This window comes from Myotis nattereri (assembly GCF_964212035.1).
Source record: "Myotis nattereri genome assembly, chromosome: 11".
NCBI lineage: Eukaryota > Metazoa > Chordata > Mammalia > Chiroptera > Vespertilionidae > Myotis > Myotis nattereri.
Window position 1 is genome coordinate 36649179 of NC_138086.1, and position 18917 is coordinate 36668095.

The 18917-nt window shown below is 48.4% G+C and overlaps 1 protein-coding gene across 1 annotated transcript in view; it reads right to left on the reverse strand.

Moving 5' to 3' along the window:
* The window catches only part of ZNF777 (zinc finger protein 777), a gene marked incomplete at its 5' end in the record, with an annotated part of 30293 nt that extends 12672 nt beyond the window's left edge, over positions 1-17621 (reverse strand). Inside the window, 4 exons of the mRNA XM_081102514.1 lie at positions 8240-8353; positions 10665-10791; positions 12248-13099; positions 17517-17621. Coding sequence (XP_080958640.1) covers positions 8240-8353; positions 10665-10791; positions 12248-13099; positions 17517-17621 — 1198 coding nt within the window. The remainder of the gene's footprint in view (positions 1-8239; positions 8354-10664; positions 10792-12247; positions 13100-17516) is intronic.
* Positions 17622-18917: the final 1296 nt, after the last annotated feature.

The following is an 18917-nucleotide window of genomic DNA, read 5'->3' on the forward strand; positions in this document are numbered from 1 at the left end:
TCAATAAAAAAAATAAATAGTTCAAAAGAACAATGAGCAAAAGGCAATTCATAAAGTAAGACATACTAGTGGTTAATAAAGGTATAAAAATACACTCAACTTCACTTTTACAGAAGTGGAATGAAAACATCAAAATACTGTCCTTTCTACTCATCACTTTAGCAAATAATAAAAGGATAAATAATACCTACTATTGCCAAGGATGTGGGGAAACAGGTAGTTTCATGCATAGATGAAGGTCTATAAATTGGAACAATTGATTTAAAGGGCACTTGCTAATATCTATTAAATTTTTAAATGGGTATAACCTTTGACCCAGAAAATATACTTCTAAATAAGTTTCAGACATGTGCACAAAATCTATAATAATAAAAGCATAATATGTTAATTAGACCGGATGTCCTTCCAGACGTCCTTCCTTCCGGACAAAGCCGCTGCCATGGTGGGCGGGAGCCAGGGCCAAGGCCTTTGCACGAATTTTGTGACCGGGCCTCTAGTATATTTATAAAGGACATTTATTTATTTATTTTTTTAAAATATATTTTATTGATTTTTTACAGAGAGGAAGGGAGAGAGATAGTTAGAAACCTCGATGAGAGAGAAACATCTATCAGCTGCCTCCTGCACATCTCCCACTGGTGATATGCCCGCAACCAAGGTACATGCCCCCCACCAGAATCGAACCTGGGACCCTTCAGTCCGCAGGCCGACGCTCTATCCACTGAGCCAAACTGGTTTCGGCTGTAAAGGACATTTAATAAAGCACTGAAACTTGTAACCACTCTAAGTGTACAAGAATAGAAGTTTATTTAAATAAGTTATGTAAGTAATGCACAGGATGCTATAGTCTTCTACTACCTAATAATAGAATAATATGCAAATTTGTTGGGACGCCATCACGTAATGACCCATCAGCAGGCTGTGTCCCCGCTCCTTGCGCCAACCCGAAGACATGAGGCTCATGTCCCCAACCCCGACAACGGGCCCTGGGACGTGAGGCTTGCGCTCCCGCCCCCTGCACCAGCCAGGGGACTTGAGGCTCGTGTCCCCAGCCCCGGGAGGTGAGGCTCATGGCCCCGCCCCCTGCGCCAGCCCAGGGACTTGAGGCTCGTGTCCCCGACCTCGGCAATGGGCCCAGGGAATGGGAGGCTCATGTCCCTGCCCCCCTGCGCCGGCCCAGGGTTCCGCAGGCATAGAGAGGCCCCTCCACCGTGGGCCCGGCCAAGGGTCCACAGGTGTGCGGAGGTTCACAGGATTCCGCTGTGGCCCGGCCCAGGGGCAGGGCCATGGCGGGGCCTCCGTGAGCCTGCACTGGGAGTCCGCAGGCCTCCTCCAGCTCTGGCCTACCTCTTTGGGGCAATCCATCAAGGAGCCCCGGATGGGTGGGCGGGGCCTACCTCTTTCGGGTGATGGGTCACGGGGCTCCCGCATTGTGACAGGGCACAGGCCATGCTGGGGGACCCCCCTCCCACCCCGAGTGCACGAATTTCGTGCACTGGGCCACTAGTTTTAAAATAACAAGATAGATTTATATGTTCTGACATGTAAAGATGTCAAAGATACAGTATTGAAACAAACTATCTGCCAAACAATAATACACTTCTATGCTGTTTGGATATTTTTTACAATGGGTATGTATTTATGTATCATTTATAAAATTAAGGCTCTGTGTGTGTGTGTGTGTTACTATTTGCACATAAGTTGGATGGAATAAACTGTTGACTTGTAGGAGAATTATGTGGGACTTTTACTCTCTAAACTTTCTTTTCTTGTGGGTTTTAAAAAAAAATATGGAATGCTTCATGAATTTTCATGTCATCCTTGAGCAAGGGAAATGCTAATCATCTCTGTATCATTCCAATTTTAGTATATGTGCTGCCCAAGTGAGCACTGTTATTTTCTTCTTTTTGATGAAACTTTGTTTCACCTTCTCTATCAGCTCTAAGCAAAGAAATGACAGTTCACACTAGCTCTCCAACCTTCTCATGGCTGCACTTCCTGTTAGATTTTTAAATTTTTGGTATATTAGCTTTTTAAGTCTTTTTAAAAAGTTATACATGTATACAGGTCAGAGGATTGAACAGTGCTTCAAAACTTGTTCTTAAAAAGCTCTCCGCGCCCTGGCCAGTATGGTTCAGTTGGTTGGAGTGTGGTACCATACACAAAAAGGCCATGGGTTTGATTCCCAGTCAGGGCATATACCCAGATTTCGGGGTAAGTCAGGGTGCCTACGGGAGGCATCCGATCGATGTCTCTTTCTCTCTCTCCCCACTCACTTTCTCTCTAAAATAAATAAAAAACGTATTCTCAGATAAGGATTAAAAAAATAAATAAATAGGCTTTCCTCCACCCCAACTCCTTATTACCAGCTCCCCAGAGACAATCACTTTCAATTCTTCTAGCTGATGTTTGTCACATACTTTTATAACTCTAAGTAACATACTTAGGTTGCTACTCCTTGAATTTTCAATTTTATCAGGAAAGAGTGTTGGATTTTGTCAAATGCCTTTTCTGCATCATTTGATATGATTATGTGATTTTTGTCTCTCAATTTATTTATGTGATGTATCATGTTTATTGATTTGCTGATATTGTATTAGCCTTGCATCCCTGGAATAAATCCCACTTGGTCATGGTGTATGATCTTTCTAATGGAGCGGTTCTCAACCTGTGGGTCGTGACCCCTTTGGGGGTCGAACAACCCTTTCACAGGGGTCGCCTAAGACCATCGGAAAACACATATATAATTACATATTGTTTTTGTGATTGATCACTATGCTTTAATTATGTTCAATTTGTAACAATGAAAATACATCCTGCATATCAGATATTTATATGATGATTCATAACAGTAGCAAAATTATAGTTATGAAGTAGCAATGAAAATAATTTTATGGTTAGGGGTCACCACAACATGAGGAACTGTATTAAAGGGTCATGGCATTAGGAAGGTTGAGAACCACTGTTCTAATGTAATGCTGGATCTGATTTGCTAGAATTTTATTGAGAATTTTAGAATTTTCAATTTTAAGTGTAATCTATTGATTTCCAAGAGCTGTAGTGAGGACCATCTCTTCCTCATCCAGCCATATTCTTCCAAGTCCCTGATCCTTCCAGTTTAGCTTATAATTCTGACTGGATCAATACAGTCTACTATAAGCACTGTTCAATGCCCTCTTTGCTTTTCCTTGGAGCTAATAATTTTTTTCCTTGGCTTACTATTACCATGAACTCTCCCCCAAACCTGCTCTGTAACTCTCTTCTCAAACAATGCAAATTGGGTATTTCTCAATGTCAGCTACTTGAAAAAAAACTTCTGAAACCTCCTAATGTGCTCAGTCTGGCCTGGTTGCTTCCAGGTGCACAGCTGTCTTTTAGGGTTTCCACAGCACCCAGGGGTCCCTTCATCTCTCTTATGTTGGAGCTCCTAAGCCTTTCTGGGTTTACTTCCCCATTTTGAGAATGGAGGCGTAGGAGACTGTGAACACCTCAAAATGTCTCAATTTCACTCTCATAATGAATTAACAGTCTAGATATCACATTCTAGAACAGTTGGATGATATTTTCCAATTTTAAAATTTAAAGGAATTTGAAGGCATTGCTTTCCTGTCTTGTAGCTTCCAATACCGTTTAAAAGTCCAGAGCCATTCTATCTTGTTCCTTTGTGTGAACCCGTTTTTTCTCTCCACAAACTTGCAGGGTCTCCTTTATCCTCAGTGTCTTTGAAATTTCTTGCTGCAGCATCTAAGGTGTGGGTTTATTTCCATCCATTGTTCTGGACAGTTGGTGGGGACTTTTTCAATTTGGAAAACCATGTCTTTCGAAGTTGGGAATTTTTCTTTCTTTGTGCAAAATTTATTTTTTTATTATTTTTATTTTTCAATTAGCGTTGACAGTTTCAGTTGTAGCTGGAAATTTTTGTTGAATTCTTTTGTTGCTAATTCCCTTCTTTTTGGTTCTGCTATTCTTTTTTTCTGGAATTCCCAATGTCTGGAAATTGGACTTTCATCCTTCCATTTTCTTATTCGTTCCCTATTTTCTTTTTTTGCCCTTTTGCTTTATTTTCTGAGATGTGCAGTCAATGTTATAGACTAACACTGTTATGAGCTTTTAACTCGTATCACACACACACACACACACACACACACACCCAGTGCACGAAATTTGTGCACGGGAGTGGGGGGGTCCCCTCAGCCCAGCCTGCACCCTCTCCAATCCGGTACCTCTTGGGGGATGTTCGACTGCCAGTTTAGACCCAATCCCAGGGCCTAAATTGGCAGTCAGACATCCCTCTCACAATCCTGGACTACTGGCTACTAATTGCTCACCTGCCTGCCTGCCTGGTCGCCCCTAACTGCACCCCTGTGCTGGTCTGGTCGCCCCCAACTGCCCCCCGCTGGCCAAGTTGCCCCTCACTGCCACCCCTGCCCACCTAATCACCTCCAACGGCCTCCCCTACCAGCCTGGTCACCCCTAACTGCCCCTCCTGCTGGCCTGGTCACCCCTACCTGCCCCCCTGCTGGCCTGTTCACCCCTCACGGCCTGCTGTTCAGTCATTTGGTCATCCCTCACTAACCCTCCTGCTGGCCTGGTCACCCCACGCAGCCTGCTTGTTCAGTCCTTTGGTCGTTCCTCACTAACCCCCCTGCTGGCCTGGTTGTAGGCAGCCATCTTGTGAGGGCATGAAAGTTAATTTGCATATTACCTCTTTATTATATAGGATATATATTTATACACACACACACACTTGTTATTGATCCTTACCCAAGGCTATTTTTCCATTAATTTTTAGAGAGAGTGGAAGGGAGGGGGAGAGAGAAAAACACTGATGTGAGAGACACATTGATTGGTTGCCTCCTGCATGTGGCCTCGAGCCTGCAACTGAGGTACATGCCCTTGACCAGAATCGAACCCTGGACCCTTCACTCTGCAGGCTGGTGCTCTATCCACTGAGCCAAACCAACTAGGGCTATTATTAAATTTTTAATTTTGAATAGCTCCTTCCTATCCTTTTTTTAAAAATAAGCACTGTACTTTTGTGTCATAGATGCATTCACTTTAACTCTCTTAGGATTATATAAGTCTGTATGTATTTAAACACTCTTTTTCTCCCTCTCTGCATGGTCTCTGTTGTCTCAAAATTTATTTTTTCTGGCTTTTTCCCCTTTGGTCTCTGTATATTAGAGGCTTTTCTCGAATGTCTTGTGGTTCTTGGCTGTCCATTTATATTAAAGTGGAACACTCAGAAGGGAACTGAAAATTTGGTGCATTCAGGTAGCGTTTGCTGACTATGCACCTCCCAGTAAGATGATTTCTTTGGGTCATTTCAATGGGAAATTTCTTGGATGGTCCCAAAAGTCTCCCTATAAAACTCTTCCAATGTCCCACCCTGAGGGTTTAATCCTGGATGCCAGCGTTATTTTGGGAGAGAAGTTAGGGAAGAAGGATGGTGATCTCAACATCTGGTTATCAACTCTTACTTATTCCCTTATTTTCAGCATGGGAAATTGTGCCTGGTGCTCATGTTCAGAGACCCTCTTGTTCATCCTCTCCAGAAAATGTTTTGGTCCTCTACCAGGGCTGGGAGAGGCAGAGAACAGAATTGGGGGGAAGCAATGAAGACGGTAGTGCCTTAAAGGCCTTTTTAAAAGCTGTTCCACATTGCCCAGCCAGTGAGCGTGACCTATGAACCAGGAGGTCATGGTTCGATTCCCAGTCAGGGCACATGCGCAGGAGGCAGCTGATCAATGATTCTCTCTCATCATTGATGTTTCTATGTCTCTCTCCTTCTCCCCTCCTCTCTGAAATCAATAAAATATAAAACATAAAAAATAAATAAAAGCTGCTTCACAAATCCTAGTTTAACCTGACCTTTACCCCATCTCCAAAGATACCTGAAATCTCTGGTACTAATTCCTGAGTCCTGAATGTGGTTGGGTGGAGTGAAAATCACGTTTTTGCTCAGCTTTCCCCAGTATCAATTTTGGATGCGGCTTTCTAAATCGGTCATCATCTAGTCACTTGCTTTCAGGCTTCCAAAATCTAGTTGCTGTTGTCTCCTTGTCCATTTGTTTGAAAGTTCCTTCACTCTGGTTTTAGTAGGATTTGGGGGGAGATGGGGTAAACACATGTTCAATTCGTTAAACCCGTCATTATTCACACATTTTTTTAAAATTTCTTAATGAATAAGAATACATGTTCACTTCAGAAAATTCTGCAAACTACCGAGAAATGTGATTTTGGTATGGTTGCATCCATTATTTTTTCCCTTTTGTTTACATCACTGACTTCATGTTGTATTGACATTTTCCAATTCTTCATCATTAATTTTCCCATCAAAATTTCCAATAGGCTTTAGCAATCCCCACCTTAAGCAAACAACTATGGAACTATGAACATTCTCAATTTTCTAGACTTTTCCTCCTTGGTATACCGCTGGGTCTAGCTCAGGGCTGGCTTTGCAGCCCCCTTTGTAAGGGAGAAGACACATGGACAGACAGGTTATGGGCGTGTCTGGGGCTCTGGTAACTGCAGATTCTCAGAACAACTCTGCTATCCAGAGGCCAGGGCCTCTGGTTTCACACAGAGGTGTGAGATCAAGGCCAACCCTGGAGCACAGTTCCCATGCTCTCCCCTTCTCCCTCCCGGTCAGGCTCCAAGTGGCTAGAGATGGTTAGTGGGACAAATGGCACATTCCAGCCATACAAGGCAGCCTCTCTGAGGCTGCAACTTCCCACAGAAGCTCCAGCCATGGATGTGCATGTGCCAGAACAAACTGCCCAGAGCACAGTAGGTGGGGTTCTTTGCTTTTCAATTCTGGCCCCAGTCTGTAGGAGGCCCACCTGTGAAAAGGGTATGACAAGTGGACAGAGGAAGGGGAGCGATACTCTCATTCCAGCCGCTGCAACTAGATGCTAGAAGAGCAGCACCTTGACCACAAGACCACACTGGAACATCCAAATCACCTCTCCCATACTCTCATTCTTGGCCTCACAACTCTTTTTCCTTATTTCTTCTACTCTGAATCTCTTTATTTCCATACAGCCCTTGTTTTTGGATGTAACCAAACATTTCATATATATACTTACTTTCCTCCAAGCAAAAGATCACTCTGTCACATGCCACACTTTGCCCCAACCCCCCATTCTCATCTACTTTTAAATTCATCTTTGTTGTCTGCCGGATTAATTCAGGAAAAGCCACTCCCTTTGATTCAAATCTCCAGGCAAATCTTGAGAGAGTATGACACTGTTTTCTCTGAAACATGCCAGCACTTATTTTTCCACAGGGTCTGTCATTACCGTAAGTGACCTTTGCTCTTAGTCCATGGGGATGACAACCCTTCATGTGTCATCTTTGGGCCAGTTTATAGGTCCTAGAATCAATGACATTTCCTCCAAATAAAACCTGACTGTCGGCCCCAATGAGATTACTTTCCACGATCACCAATGATGGCTGGCCACGAAGGACAAGGACCTGCTTCCACTGAAGACCTTCAAGGTAAGTCATGCAAGTCCAAAGGTAATTCCAAACTAGAAGCTCCCAAAGTGAACTACACTCCATGAGAGCACCACAGAGTAAGTGCGCAAGCTACCAAATGCCCAGTGTGGAAAGGACGACGCCCCACAGAGTGACAACGGCTGGTGTTTACTGGGCCATCCTATATGCCAGGCACCACACAGGCCCTACATATTAGTACCAATCCTATTTAGTAGATGAAGAAATGAGGCCTCCAAAAAGGCCGCGTAACTAAACTCATACTGCTGGTCAGCAGACACACTGGGATTTAAACAAAGGCAGCCAGACACTTGAGCCACATGGCCAGTCCTCTCTGCTGCCTCCATCTAATGCCCTGTATAGACACTGCCCTGCACTTTGGAGGATGTTTCAGGTAAAGCCACGTCTGTCCCTAGTCCACTGACCAGCTACAGGATCCGGATGTGGCCCTTCTCCAGGGAGCTCTAGCATGTATGAGCACCCTGACAAGTGCCCATCTTTCTTTCAGTTCTTGTTTTGTTTCCTGTAGACTGAGGTGACACTCAGTTATGACAAAATTCCCTGAGACAAGGAACCCAACAGCAGACCTACTTATCAGCCTGGTGATCAAGGAGACCCCAGCACCTGCAGGTGGACCTCCTTCCTGCAGCAGTTGGCTAACATATCTGACCAGGGTTTACACTGGATTATAACTCTGAAAGATCTAGAAGGCAGATCTCTGGGCTGCCTGGCAGCCACTCACCAGCACTGGGGTCTGCAGGCGGTTCGCCCTCCTCTGAGTCTTCTTGCTCCTGCATGGTTGGCCTCTCCCCACGCTCCATCTGTGACATGAGGTCTGGTTTAGAAATTGCATAGTCTGGGAAGAAGGAAGGGAAGAAGGTATAATATGGGGTGAGGTTGCACTGGATGCTGCCAATGTGTCACCTGTGTGAATGTGATTCCATGGCAGCTCCCCTAATTTGCAGCTAACAATGTTGGAAAAGAAATGAGCCAAGTTTCCAGCCCTTTTCTTGGGGCCCACTGTGTGTGTACACGTGCACACGGATGCGTGTGTTAGCCATGTACTATGTCCTCCCATGCGGGGTCCGGCAGTAGGGCTCTACCTGCCACCAACGAAAACTGGCTCTTTTGTCATTGTCACACCTGTTATTCAGGTTTTTCATGACAAAGGCACAAGATATTTAAGTTTTTATAAAGTACAAAACTATCCTGATAAACTCTAGAAGCCATAACATAAAACACTGATAAATTTCCTTATATTAAAAAAGCTTAAAGTTATTTGGAAATAAAGTTAAAAGATGAAGAAACATGGAGAAAATATCATTACACACACACATTTGCCATATGTAAAGCAAATGGCTAATATCCATAATTATATATAAAAAGTCTCTACAATTAGTAAAAAATAAAAAAGCAGATAATAGGTAATTCATAGAAGAATGCAAATGGCCAGTAAACACATGAAATGATAAACAAGTTCACTAATCATCAAAGAAATACAGATTAAGATAATGAGGTGTCATTTTTCACCCATCAGAAAAGACAAATATTTAAAATAGAAGAACATCAGCTGGTCCAGGGTGTGGAGGAAAGGCATTCTCACACACCACTGCATAAACATACAGGGCCTCTGGGGGCACTATAGCAGTGACCATGATATTATTGTAAATGTGCATCCTCTTTCCTCCAAAACCCACTTCTAGGAATCTGTGCCAGTGAAATACTTCTAAGTGCACAGACACACAGAGATGTTTTATGGCAACACTCTAACAGGGAGAAGACAAAATCCAGTGGTTGCCCATTAAATGCCCAGTGTTCATCTTCCCAAGCAAGCCTATGTGTGTTGACATGAAAAGCTGTCTGTGACCTGCCGTTAGATGAAATGAGTGAAGGATCCCATTGGTGCAAACCACAAACTGCATGTGCATGAGTGCAAGCATCGTGTGTTATGTCTGCATGTGCACAAAAAATATGGGAAACTGCCCTGACCAGTTTGGCTCAGTGGATAGAGCGTCGGCCTGCGGACTCAAGGGTCCCAGGTTCGATTCCGGTCAAGGGCAAGTACTTTGGTTGTGGGTACATACCCAGTAGGGAGTGTGCAGGAGGCAGCTGATCGATGTTTCTCTCTCATCGATGTTTCTAGCTTTCTATCCCTCTTCCTCTCCCTTCCTCTCTGTAAAAAAATCAATAAAACATATTTTAAAAAAATATGGGAAACCACGCAGGCCAGTGGGTTTGAGGTGGTTACCTCTAGGAAGTAGTACTGGTGCGAGGGTGGGGGATGCTCTTTATTATATAAATCTAAATTGCTGATTTTTCACAATTATGTATGTACGTTAAAATGAAAAGAAAAAACAAATTAAAAAGAGGAAAGTTATCCTATGAAGAGATGTGTATGATATTACCAACTCTAGCAAGAATCAACATTTCTATACAACAGTGTGTTTAATATTTTTAAACTTTTTTGTGTGCCCAAAAAGTTCTCCATATCAGAGAAAAGGATACACATAAAACTATAGTTGTCCTAGATTTTCATCTTTAAATATTCTTATTTAATGATATTCTTACTGAATGAAGACAACAATAATCCCTAGACTTTGGGGTGAGAGAGAGCTCAGTGAAACTGACTTCCTGGTGGGGACCTAGGACCGCCCTGGGTCACAGCCCCTCTCTACATAGGGGGATGGGAACCTAGGGGACATAAGCCCTCAACAGATGACAGTGTTCGGTCACCTGAACAGTAAAACAGGAGTGCTCACCTCTGTTCCTAACTCCCTTATTGAGGATGAGGAGGATTAAGTAATATGATTCTTGTAAAGCACCTTACATTTGCTTAATAACAGTTTGCTGGACAAACTAATTTTAAAATATACATATAGGGCCCATGGGGAAAACAATACAAGGTGAGAGACCCCTGAGATCCGAGTCTGCCTTCTCCTCTTGCCCCAGTGGCTTTTCCAGGACCACTTCATGAGCTGTCCTGATCTGGGATGTACTGATATACTTAAGTATATGAGCACCGGTTTTTCTAATCTCTTGTGTTCTCTAACATTCAGTTTCCCTTGTTCTCAACTACTGGTAGTACTGGAGTTCAGAACTCCCAACGGTTCCAAATGAACCTCAAGCTTGTGTCAAGGCAGCCCTGGCGAGTGAAGCCCTCTCCTTACCCATGGAAACCAGAGACTCGTAGTTGCCCCTCATCACGTTCTTGTATAGCTCCTTCTGCCACTCGGACAGGTTCCCCCACTCCTGCTCCGAGAAATGGACGGCGACATCATCAAACGTGACAGGGACCTGAAACCACAGGACAAGCTCAGCTGGGACCCACTGGAGGGTTGTCACAGATCCTCGGCTGCCAAATCCCAAGGAAGCAAATGGCCCCAACCCCCTGGCCTGGTTCAAGCACCTCTTCTTAGGACAAAAGCATGGCCTGGGATGTGACCAAGAGGTCTAACCAGGCTTGGGCCACTGTTCTGACACCACAGAGTAAGGACCTGATCCTGTCTGGTTCTTTTCCTCTCAACAGGATAGCCCTCACTGCTGTAAAGCCTGGTGTGCAGACCAGCAGCAACAGCTAGGGAACTTGCTAGAAATGCAGGCTCTCGGGCCCCACTGTAAGCCCACTAATCAGATTCTGCTTTTAATAAGCAACCCAGGTGATTCACATACACAATAAAATTGGACAAGTGCTGGCCTCAAGAATATAGTCCAAGTTCTTTCCTAAAGGCTGGGAAAAGCGGCAGCAGCACAAAAAACTAGAAAGAAATCTGGTCCACATTCATATTCTTACAGAATCTTCTGGAAAATATTAAAACCTAATGTTTGCCCTAGCTGGTTTGGCTCAGTGGATGGAGCGCTGGCAAGCGGACTGAAGGGCCCTCAGGTTCAATTCTGGTCAAGGGCAATATGCCTGTGTTGCAGGCTCAATCCCCAGTAGGGGGCGTGCAGGAGGCAGCCCATCAATGATTCTCTCATCATTGATGTTTCTCTCTCTCTCTCTCTCTCTCTCTCTCTTCCACCTTCCTCTCCGAAATCAATAAAAAAATTTTTTTTAAAACCAAAACCTAATGTTCTCGTGTTTTTAGGCTCCTTCTTGAAATCATATTATTACTGGCATTAACATGATTTATAAGTCAACTGATAAAAATGTTGAGTTCAGCCTAGCTGTGTGTGGCTCAGCTAGTTAGTGCACCAGGGGGCAGAGGTGCGATTCCTGGTCTGGACACATGCCTAGGTTGCAGATTTGATTCCCGGGTGGGGGCAAGTATGGGAGGCAACCAATCGATGCTCCTCTCTCTAAAATTCAGCGAAAACATAACCTCACATGAGGATTGAGAGAAAAAACAAAAACATTAAGCCCAACCAAGCCCCATACTATTTCCCGAGTTCTCCCTCCCTAGTGGTGAATGGCTAATTCACACTCATGAGGACTGACTACATCTCTAAACCTGGGCCTTTGCTCTGTACTCTCATCCTCTCAGACATCATGGACTGAACGCCCTTCTAAATCAACACTTCCTGATCACTAGGACCTTCCTCTGATCTATTAACCTATGCTTTTATCAACAGGAGAAATAATTTAAGGGTGGTGTGTCCTGTTCTTAATAAAGCGATGCTGACAACCAACCAGGTATCATTATTTTCTTTTCTTCTCAACCATCACTTTCCCCTTCTTTTACATTTAACTACATTCCTAAAACATATTCTAATTCAGATCACTCCTTGGGAGCCCCAGTTGGGACAGGGTTACCTTGGGAACTTCTCCATTGTTGCCTGGGGGCAGCCGCAGGATCCAAAAATTCCTGTTTTTCAGCAGGTTCTCCATGTTCTCCAGCCGCCTCTGCAGCAGCCCGTACTCCTGCAGCAGGGTCCCCAGCACAACCCATTTGCTCTCCAAGTGGTTTGCAAACTCCACAGCCGTCTTCTCACAGTCAGCTATCTTTTTCTCATTTGTCCCGGTCCGTCCCTCCAGCGTCAGTAGCCGCATGGCCTGGGCCTCTAGTTTCCTCTCCACAGCTTGGACAGCAGCCCACACGGCCAAGCGAGTGATCTCCGCCGTTGGGAGTGGCGTGTCCTTCTGGGCTGCAGAAGAGATGTGGAAGGGGGTTTCCTTTTGGGAAACTGGGCTCTGGAGCAAGGGGTCCATGTCAGCCTCGGGAATTGTGGGGGAGAGGGGAAGGGGGTCTTTCTCAGGAACTTCAGGGGAGTGGAGTGAGGCTTCCTGGTGGTGGGCGGAGTGAGAGAGAAGTGAGATTTCTTGTTCAGCAGCACATGGGGGTGGGTACCGGGTCTCTTCCTGGGAAGTCAGGGGACCCTGGAGCTGTGTCTCTTGCTCAGAGGCTGCAGGGTACAGGAGTGAGGGTCCCTTCTGGAGGATGTGCGGCATGCGGCTGGAGGTCTCTTGCTTGGGGGTGAGGGGTAAGGAGCCTTGCCGGGGAACAGAGGGAGACAAAGAAGGCATTTCTTTGGGGGGAAGAACACGGGACTGGAACAGGGCTTCTCGGGGGAGTCCAGCAGGGGCCTGCCGTGGCGTTTCTTCTGGCAGGACATTGGGGAATGACAGAGGCGATGAGCGCTGGGTCTCCATGTCCAGCTGTTGGACCTGTTCAAGGAAAGGGCAGGAGTAAAGGCCAGTCTACAGCTAGCAAAATCAATGCCAAAGATACACACATTAATAGGGCACTGATAGCAATGTGTTCTGTGGATATGAATCTTCCTGAAAACCTAGCACTCATTCAGACATCAATTAAAAAACCATTAACAACAAGTAGAAGATGGTTATGCCACCTTCTTCTCTTCGTAGAGCCAGTTCCTTTTTCACAATATACTTTTCATGGGTACCATCTTAGGAGTTGTAGTGTTGGAGAGGAGAAAGGGTACTGGTCTTGAATTAGAACATGTGGCTCTCAGGCCTGTCCACACCTATTTCTGCCAATGTCATTCTGGCCCAGTCATTTTACCCCTCTGTTCTCCGTGTCCTCACCCATCAAATGCGACACATCCTGCTACCTCACTGAGTTGAGCATTCTTTAATAAAATAAAAACCTGGAAAACGACAGAGCAGAATTTTGTCAATGCCAGGCATGGTTCCTATGCCGACTCCCAGCAAGGTGGGAGGTGATCTCAGGTGGGGCCAGTGCTGTCAACTGACCTATCTCACAGGTAAGTCATCTGGCCCCCTGCTTCTACTCGAATTGTCAATGGTGCCCATATTCTTTTTCCCACTTTGTCCAATAGTGAAGACACACAATGACCTTAAGTTTTACTGACCATTTGATAAAAGCTGAACTGTTGACTTACCAATAAAATTCTTTAGAGTTTTATGGTGTGGGTTGGCTTTGACATGTTATATGGACACAACCCCTACTGGAGGCTGAATGGCCTTCTGGACATTCCAAGCTGACTTCTGCTCTAAGCAAGGAGACTGGCAGAGGCATGGCATTTCAACACTCCTAGGGAGGTCCCTTGGGCAGATGGTCTACTTCATGGTCTGGGTTCCTCCCTATGGTTTGTGAGGTGGGAAATGAGGAAGAGGCCTGCCAGGGCTGGAAGCAGAGCTAAAGTCTGCCAGTTTTGTTATGCATGTCAAGATTGGAGGGGATGCCCTAGCTGGCTTGGCTAAGTGGATAGAGCGTCAGCCTTCGGACTGAGGGGTCCCAGGTTCGATTCTGGCCAAGGGCATATGCCTGGGTTGCAGGCTCCATCCCCAGTAGGGGGTGTGCAGGAGGCAGCCGATCAATGATTCTCTCTCATCATTGATGCTTCTATCTCTCTCTCCTTCTCCCTTCCTCTCTGAAATCAATAAAGAAATATATTTTGAAAAAATAAATAAATAAATAAAAATTAAAAAAAAAAAAAAAGATTGGAGGGGATGAGAACCCAAATAAAGACTGATTCCTTTTGGGATTTCAATTAGTCATACTCTCCTTGTTCCCCACCTTGACACATCCATGTTGAGAGAATTCTTTTGTCATCAGGGATGTGAAGCCAACATCTGCACGATGAGTTCCCCATTTACCTATCCAGACAACCAATAGCTTTACTGAAACTGAACAGAATCTCTCCTATAACAACGTTTGCTCATTTCCTCATCAGCTTCCTTCAATGAATCTACCAAATGCCAATTACTATGCACCAAATACTAGGGATCTTTAAAGTAACTGGAATCCCCATTTTCTTTGTTTGAAAATTAACATATCCCTTGTGTCCAGTCTGAGATATAGTATGTGCTTAATAAATGGCTGGTGAATGAATGAATAGTATAAACTGTTGAGTTATGAAAAAAATTATTAAGGTAAATAAAGTTCTTTCAGTCTTGTATCAAAGGTCATCTAAACCTATTTATACTTCTATTACCATCTTTCTTTTCTCTGTTCATTCATTCACTTGTGAGTCAATTAACTAAGACACTATTACATTTGTAAGCCAAGGATGAAAGGCGTAAGACTTTATTCTGGCAAGAGAATTCGGAGGTAGTATGATACAACAGCTCTACAGCGAACCAGACAGACATGACAGCTATTTGTAGGGAGATGCCTAACGATTACTCCACATTTATGTTCATGAATTGTGTTAAACATTTTAAAGGGTTATCTCATTTAATCTTCAGGAAACCCTATGAAACAGGGACTACTAGAATTGTTACCCATTCTTTGTACATGAAGACCCTGAGGCAGAAGAGCCTAAGTAATTGCCCAAGGTCACAAAAATGATCTGGCTCCTGGGCCCGGGTCTCAGTTCACATTGTAGGTCACCTCCAAATCTTATCCATCAACAGAGGCGGCTGGTTAGTGCTCTGAATCCTTTTTTACCTCTGCAATTCACAAGCTTGGAGGTTAAACAAAGATCTCTGGGGGGGGGGGGGGGGGCCGAAACCGGTTTGGCTCAGTGGATGGAGAGTCGGCCTGCGGACTCATGGGTCCCAGGTTCGGTTCCGGTCAAGGGCATGTACCTGGGTTGCAGGCACATCCCCAGTGGGGGATGTGCAGGAGGCAGCTGATCGGTGTTTCTCTCTCATCGATGTTTCTGGCTCTCTATCTCTCTCCCTTCCTATCTGTAGAAAATCAATAAAATATATTTAAAAAAAAAAAAGATCTCTGGGGGGCTCTATGGTGGGGGAGGTGGATGGCCCTTCTGGAAAAGACATTGCCATTTAAAGCTGGGGTCAGGGATCCCTTTGAAAACCTAATGAAAGCTGCGGATTCTCCCCCTCAAAAAATGCACATGGGCACATACACAAAATTCTGCAAACACTTTCAAGGGGTTCACAGACCCCTAAAGCTGAGGGCTCGTCAACAACTAAGCCACCTCTCAACTCTTCACTCTTCCCAGGTGAGGGCAAGACTGGACGGCCCTCTGGGACGGGAACCTCAGACACAGGGAAAGTGACTAGCGTAAGGCAACACAATAGGCACATTATGGCCCCATCCTCTGAGGGGATTAGGGCATTTGCCTACAAGTAGTAGGAAGAAGGGAAAATCCCCTGGGGGCCAAGTTAGTCTCCCTGAGTAATTCAGGGGTTTAACCAAAACAATGAAAACAAGCCCAGTACAGTAAATAAATCCAGCAGAGCAAGACATGGTTACCAACTAGTCTAATCAGAGCTCAAAGGAAAACACCATTTCTTTGCTTTCTATTATTCGACTGTCTCTCTCCATTTCCGGATTTGGAAGACTATGGAGGGATGAGGGGGTCACAGGAGCATGTCCCCTCCCCTGCCCCCAAATAAAGGCCCCTTGCTATCTTTGCATAATGGCTTTATATTACCTTAAGCAGAGAGAAGTGGCCCAAGAGAGGGATGTACATATTACCTCTAAGATTAATAGGCTGTATTCTCCAACTGTAGGGGAGACAGAATTCTTCTGAACTGTACTGTATAGGATTTAACTGTCCCTCCCTACCCCATGTCTCCGGAGTGAATGGGGTCTTTAGGATTCATGCCATGTTAGCAGAAAAACACATAACCTTACATGTCTGATTTATAAAGAAAGCTGTGCCGTTGTGATGCACCCAGAATTATATGGGGCCCTGCAGAACTAAGCCTGGAGGTAGACATTTTTAAATCCTCATTTTAGGTTATTTTACAAAGAGTTTTATTACCATTATTTAAGAACCGAGAGGCTCCTTAGAAAGCCGTATATCCGGACCCCTTCCTGTGCACAACGGGAAGCTGAGGCTCGGAGGCACCCAGACTCCCATGCAGCGATCCCCCCAGAGCCGCTGCCGCGCCTCCAAGAGGTGGTCTGCGGGGAGGTTTCCGGGCAGACCGCGGTGACTGGCCGCCGGAAGAGTCACATCAGCCCCCAAACCCTCAGGAGCGCGCGCCCCAGACCCCATCCGTCTAGACACCCAAAGTTCGTCCCGGGCCCTCCATACGCAGAGGCTGGAGGACGAGATGCCGAGCCCGAGGGGCACAACACCGCCTCCCCCCAACCCCCCCTCCGCCCCGACCGCCCGCCCGCCCGCGACGGAGACGCTCCGCTGGGCGCCGCCGGGCCCCCGACCCGGCCGCCACCCCTCCCCCACCCCGACGGGCCGCGTCCACCCAGCGCCGGGCCCAGGCCCGGAACCCAGGGGAGGCCGCCGCCGGGGCCGCCCCCCTCCCGTCCAGGCCCGCGGCCCGGGAGGCAGGCATTTCTGGGGACGCGGGCACCGAGCCACGATGACTCGCTACGTGACCTTGGGGCAGGCAGGGCAGGTCGCCGCCGCGCGTCCGAGCCTCAGTGTCTCCGCTCCGCGAAATGGGGAGAGCCGCGTCAGCGCCGCGGGGCCGAGCTCTGCGGAAAACGCGCGGCGGCAACCCCGACGGACGCAGCGCCGGCTCCGCAGGGAGCGCAGCGCGCCGCCCCGGCGCCCACCGGCGGCCCGCGTGCGTGCCCGGCCCGGCGCGTCCCCGCAGCCTCGCCCGGACGGCGGCCGGCGCCGCGGCCCCGCTCCGTCCCGCAGCCCCCCCGCCCCGTTCAGGGGCGCGCGAGCCCTGCCCCCCACCCCCGCCACGCCGCCGCGTTCCCGTCCCTTACCGAGACCCCGGGCCGGGCCGCCGAGCCCGGGACGCGCAGGCCGTCCCCGGGGCCCCGAGTCCGCGTGTCCGTGCGCGCGCGGGCCGCCCTCACCGCTTCGGCCATGGCCCTGCGCGGTCCGGCCCGGCCCGGAGTCGCCGCCGCCACCGCCGCCGCGCGGCCCCACGCAGGCCGGCCCCGGCCTCGCCTCGGGCGCCGCCCGCCCGCCCGGCCTTCCTCCCCCGCCCGGGCTCGTGCGGCCGTCGGGCCCGGCCTGCTCGGGGCGGGCGGGGACGGAGCGGCCGAGCCCGGCGGCGGCGGCGTCGGAGCGGGGCGCGCGGCGGGGCGGGCGGCCCGGCCGGCGGCGTCCGGCCTCGAGCTGGGCCCGGCCCTCAGCACCGGCCCCAGGCCCGCGCGCGGCCCCTGTGCGGCCGCCGCTGCGACCCCGGCTGCGGCCCCGGCCCCGGCTGCGAGCTGCGCTGCCGTCCCGGCGCCGCTTCAGCAGGGGAGCTGCACCGCAGCTGCCATGTTGATACAAACTGCATCCTGGGAGGCATGTCCCTCTCAGGCCGTTTAAAGAGAAACACTCCGGGGCTCGTCGGAGGCTGCAGGAACCCAGACAGCTCCATCTACAGCCGGTAGGAGCGAACAGTGTCGAGCGAGCAGCCAGGAGGCGACGGACACGCCCTGAGCCCCGGGCCAGCCCGTCGTGCCGCCCGGGCCGAGCCGCCCGGGCCTCCTCCCCCTCGGGCCCCGGCCTCTCACCTGGGGTCCTCGCCGGCCCGGCACCCTACGGCGAGACCGGGCGGCGGGATCGCAGAGGAGGAAGCGGAGCGCGCAGCCGGGGCGACGTGGTGGGGTCTGGAGGCGGCTCGATTGGCTCCGACAGCCTTCCCCCGCCGGCTCCCCGGCGCCTCTCAAACCCAGAACCCTTTCAAACCTGCGCTCACAAAGGGATCTCCGCCGCCCGTCACACCAGAGGCAGCCCCGGCGCATGTGACCAGCTCGGTGCAGCCGGGGTCCAGGGCCGCGCCGGGGACGCGGGCTGCGCTTCCAAGGGGAGCCAGGGGGCCGGGTGCCCGAGCGAAGTGCCCGCGCGCGGTGTGTGACCCGAAAGGGCGGAATTCCGAGAATCACGGGGCGACGGGGCCGGCGGGGGCCAGACCCGTCCTGCGGGGGAAACTGAGGCCGGGCGGGAAGGCACTTGTTTACCCGGAGCCGCAGTCCAGGTCCCCGGTGTGGATGCTCCCTCCACCCGTGAGCAGGGTCCCTCACGCCAGGGTGGAGCTGGGAGTTGGCGACTCCTGTACCTGCGCAGGTTCACTCACATATTAATGGGACATCTACCTACAAGGGAGCAAGAACTGGAGTTGAAATGAAGAAGAAAAAAAGGAAAGAAAACGTGTAGGCAGGCCTTGTGGT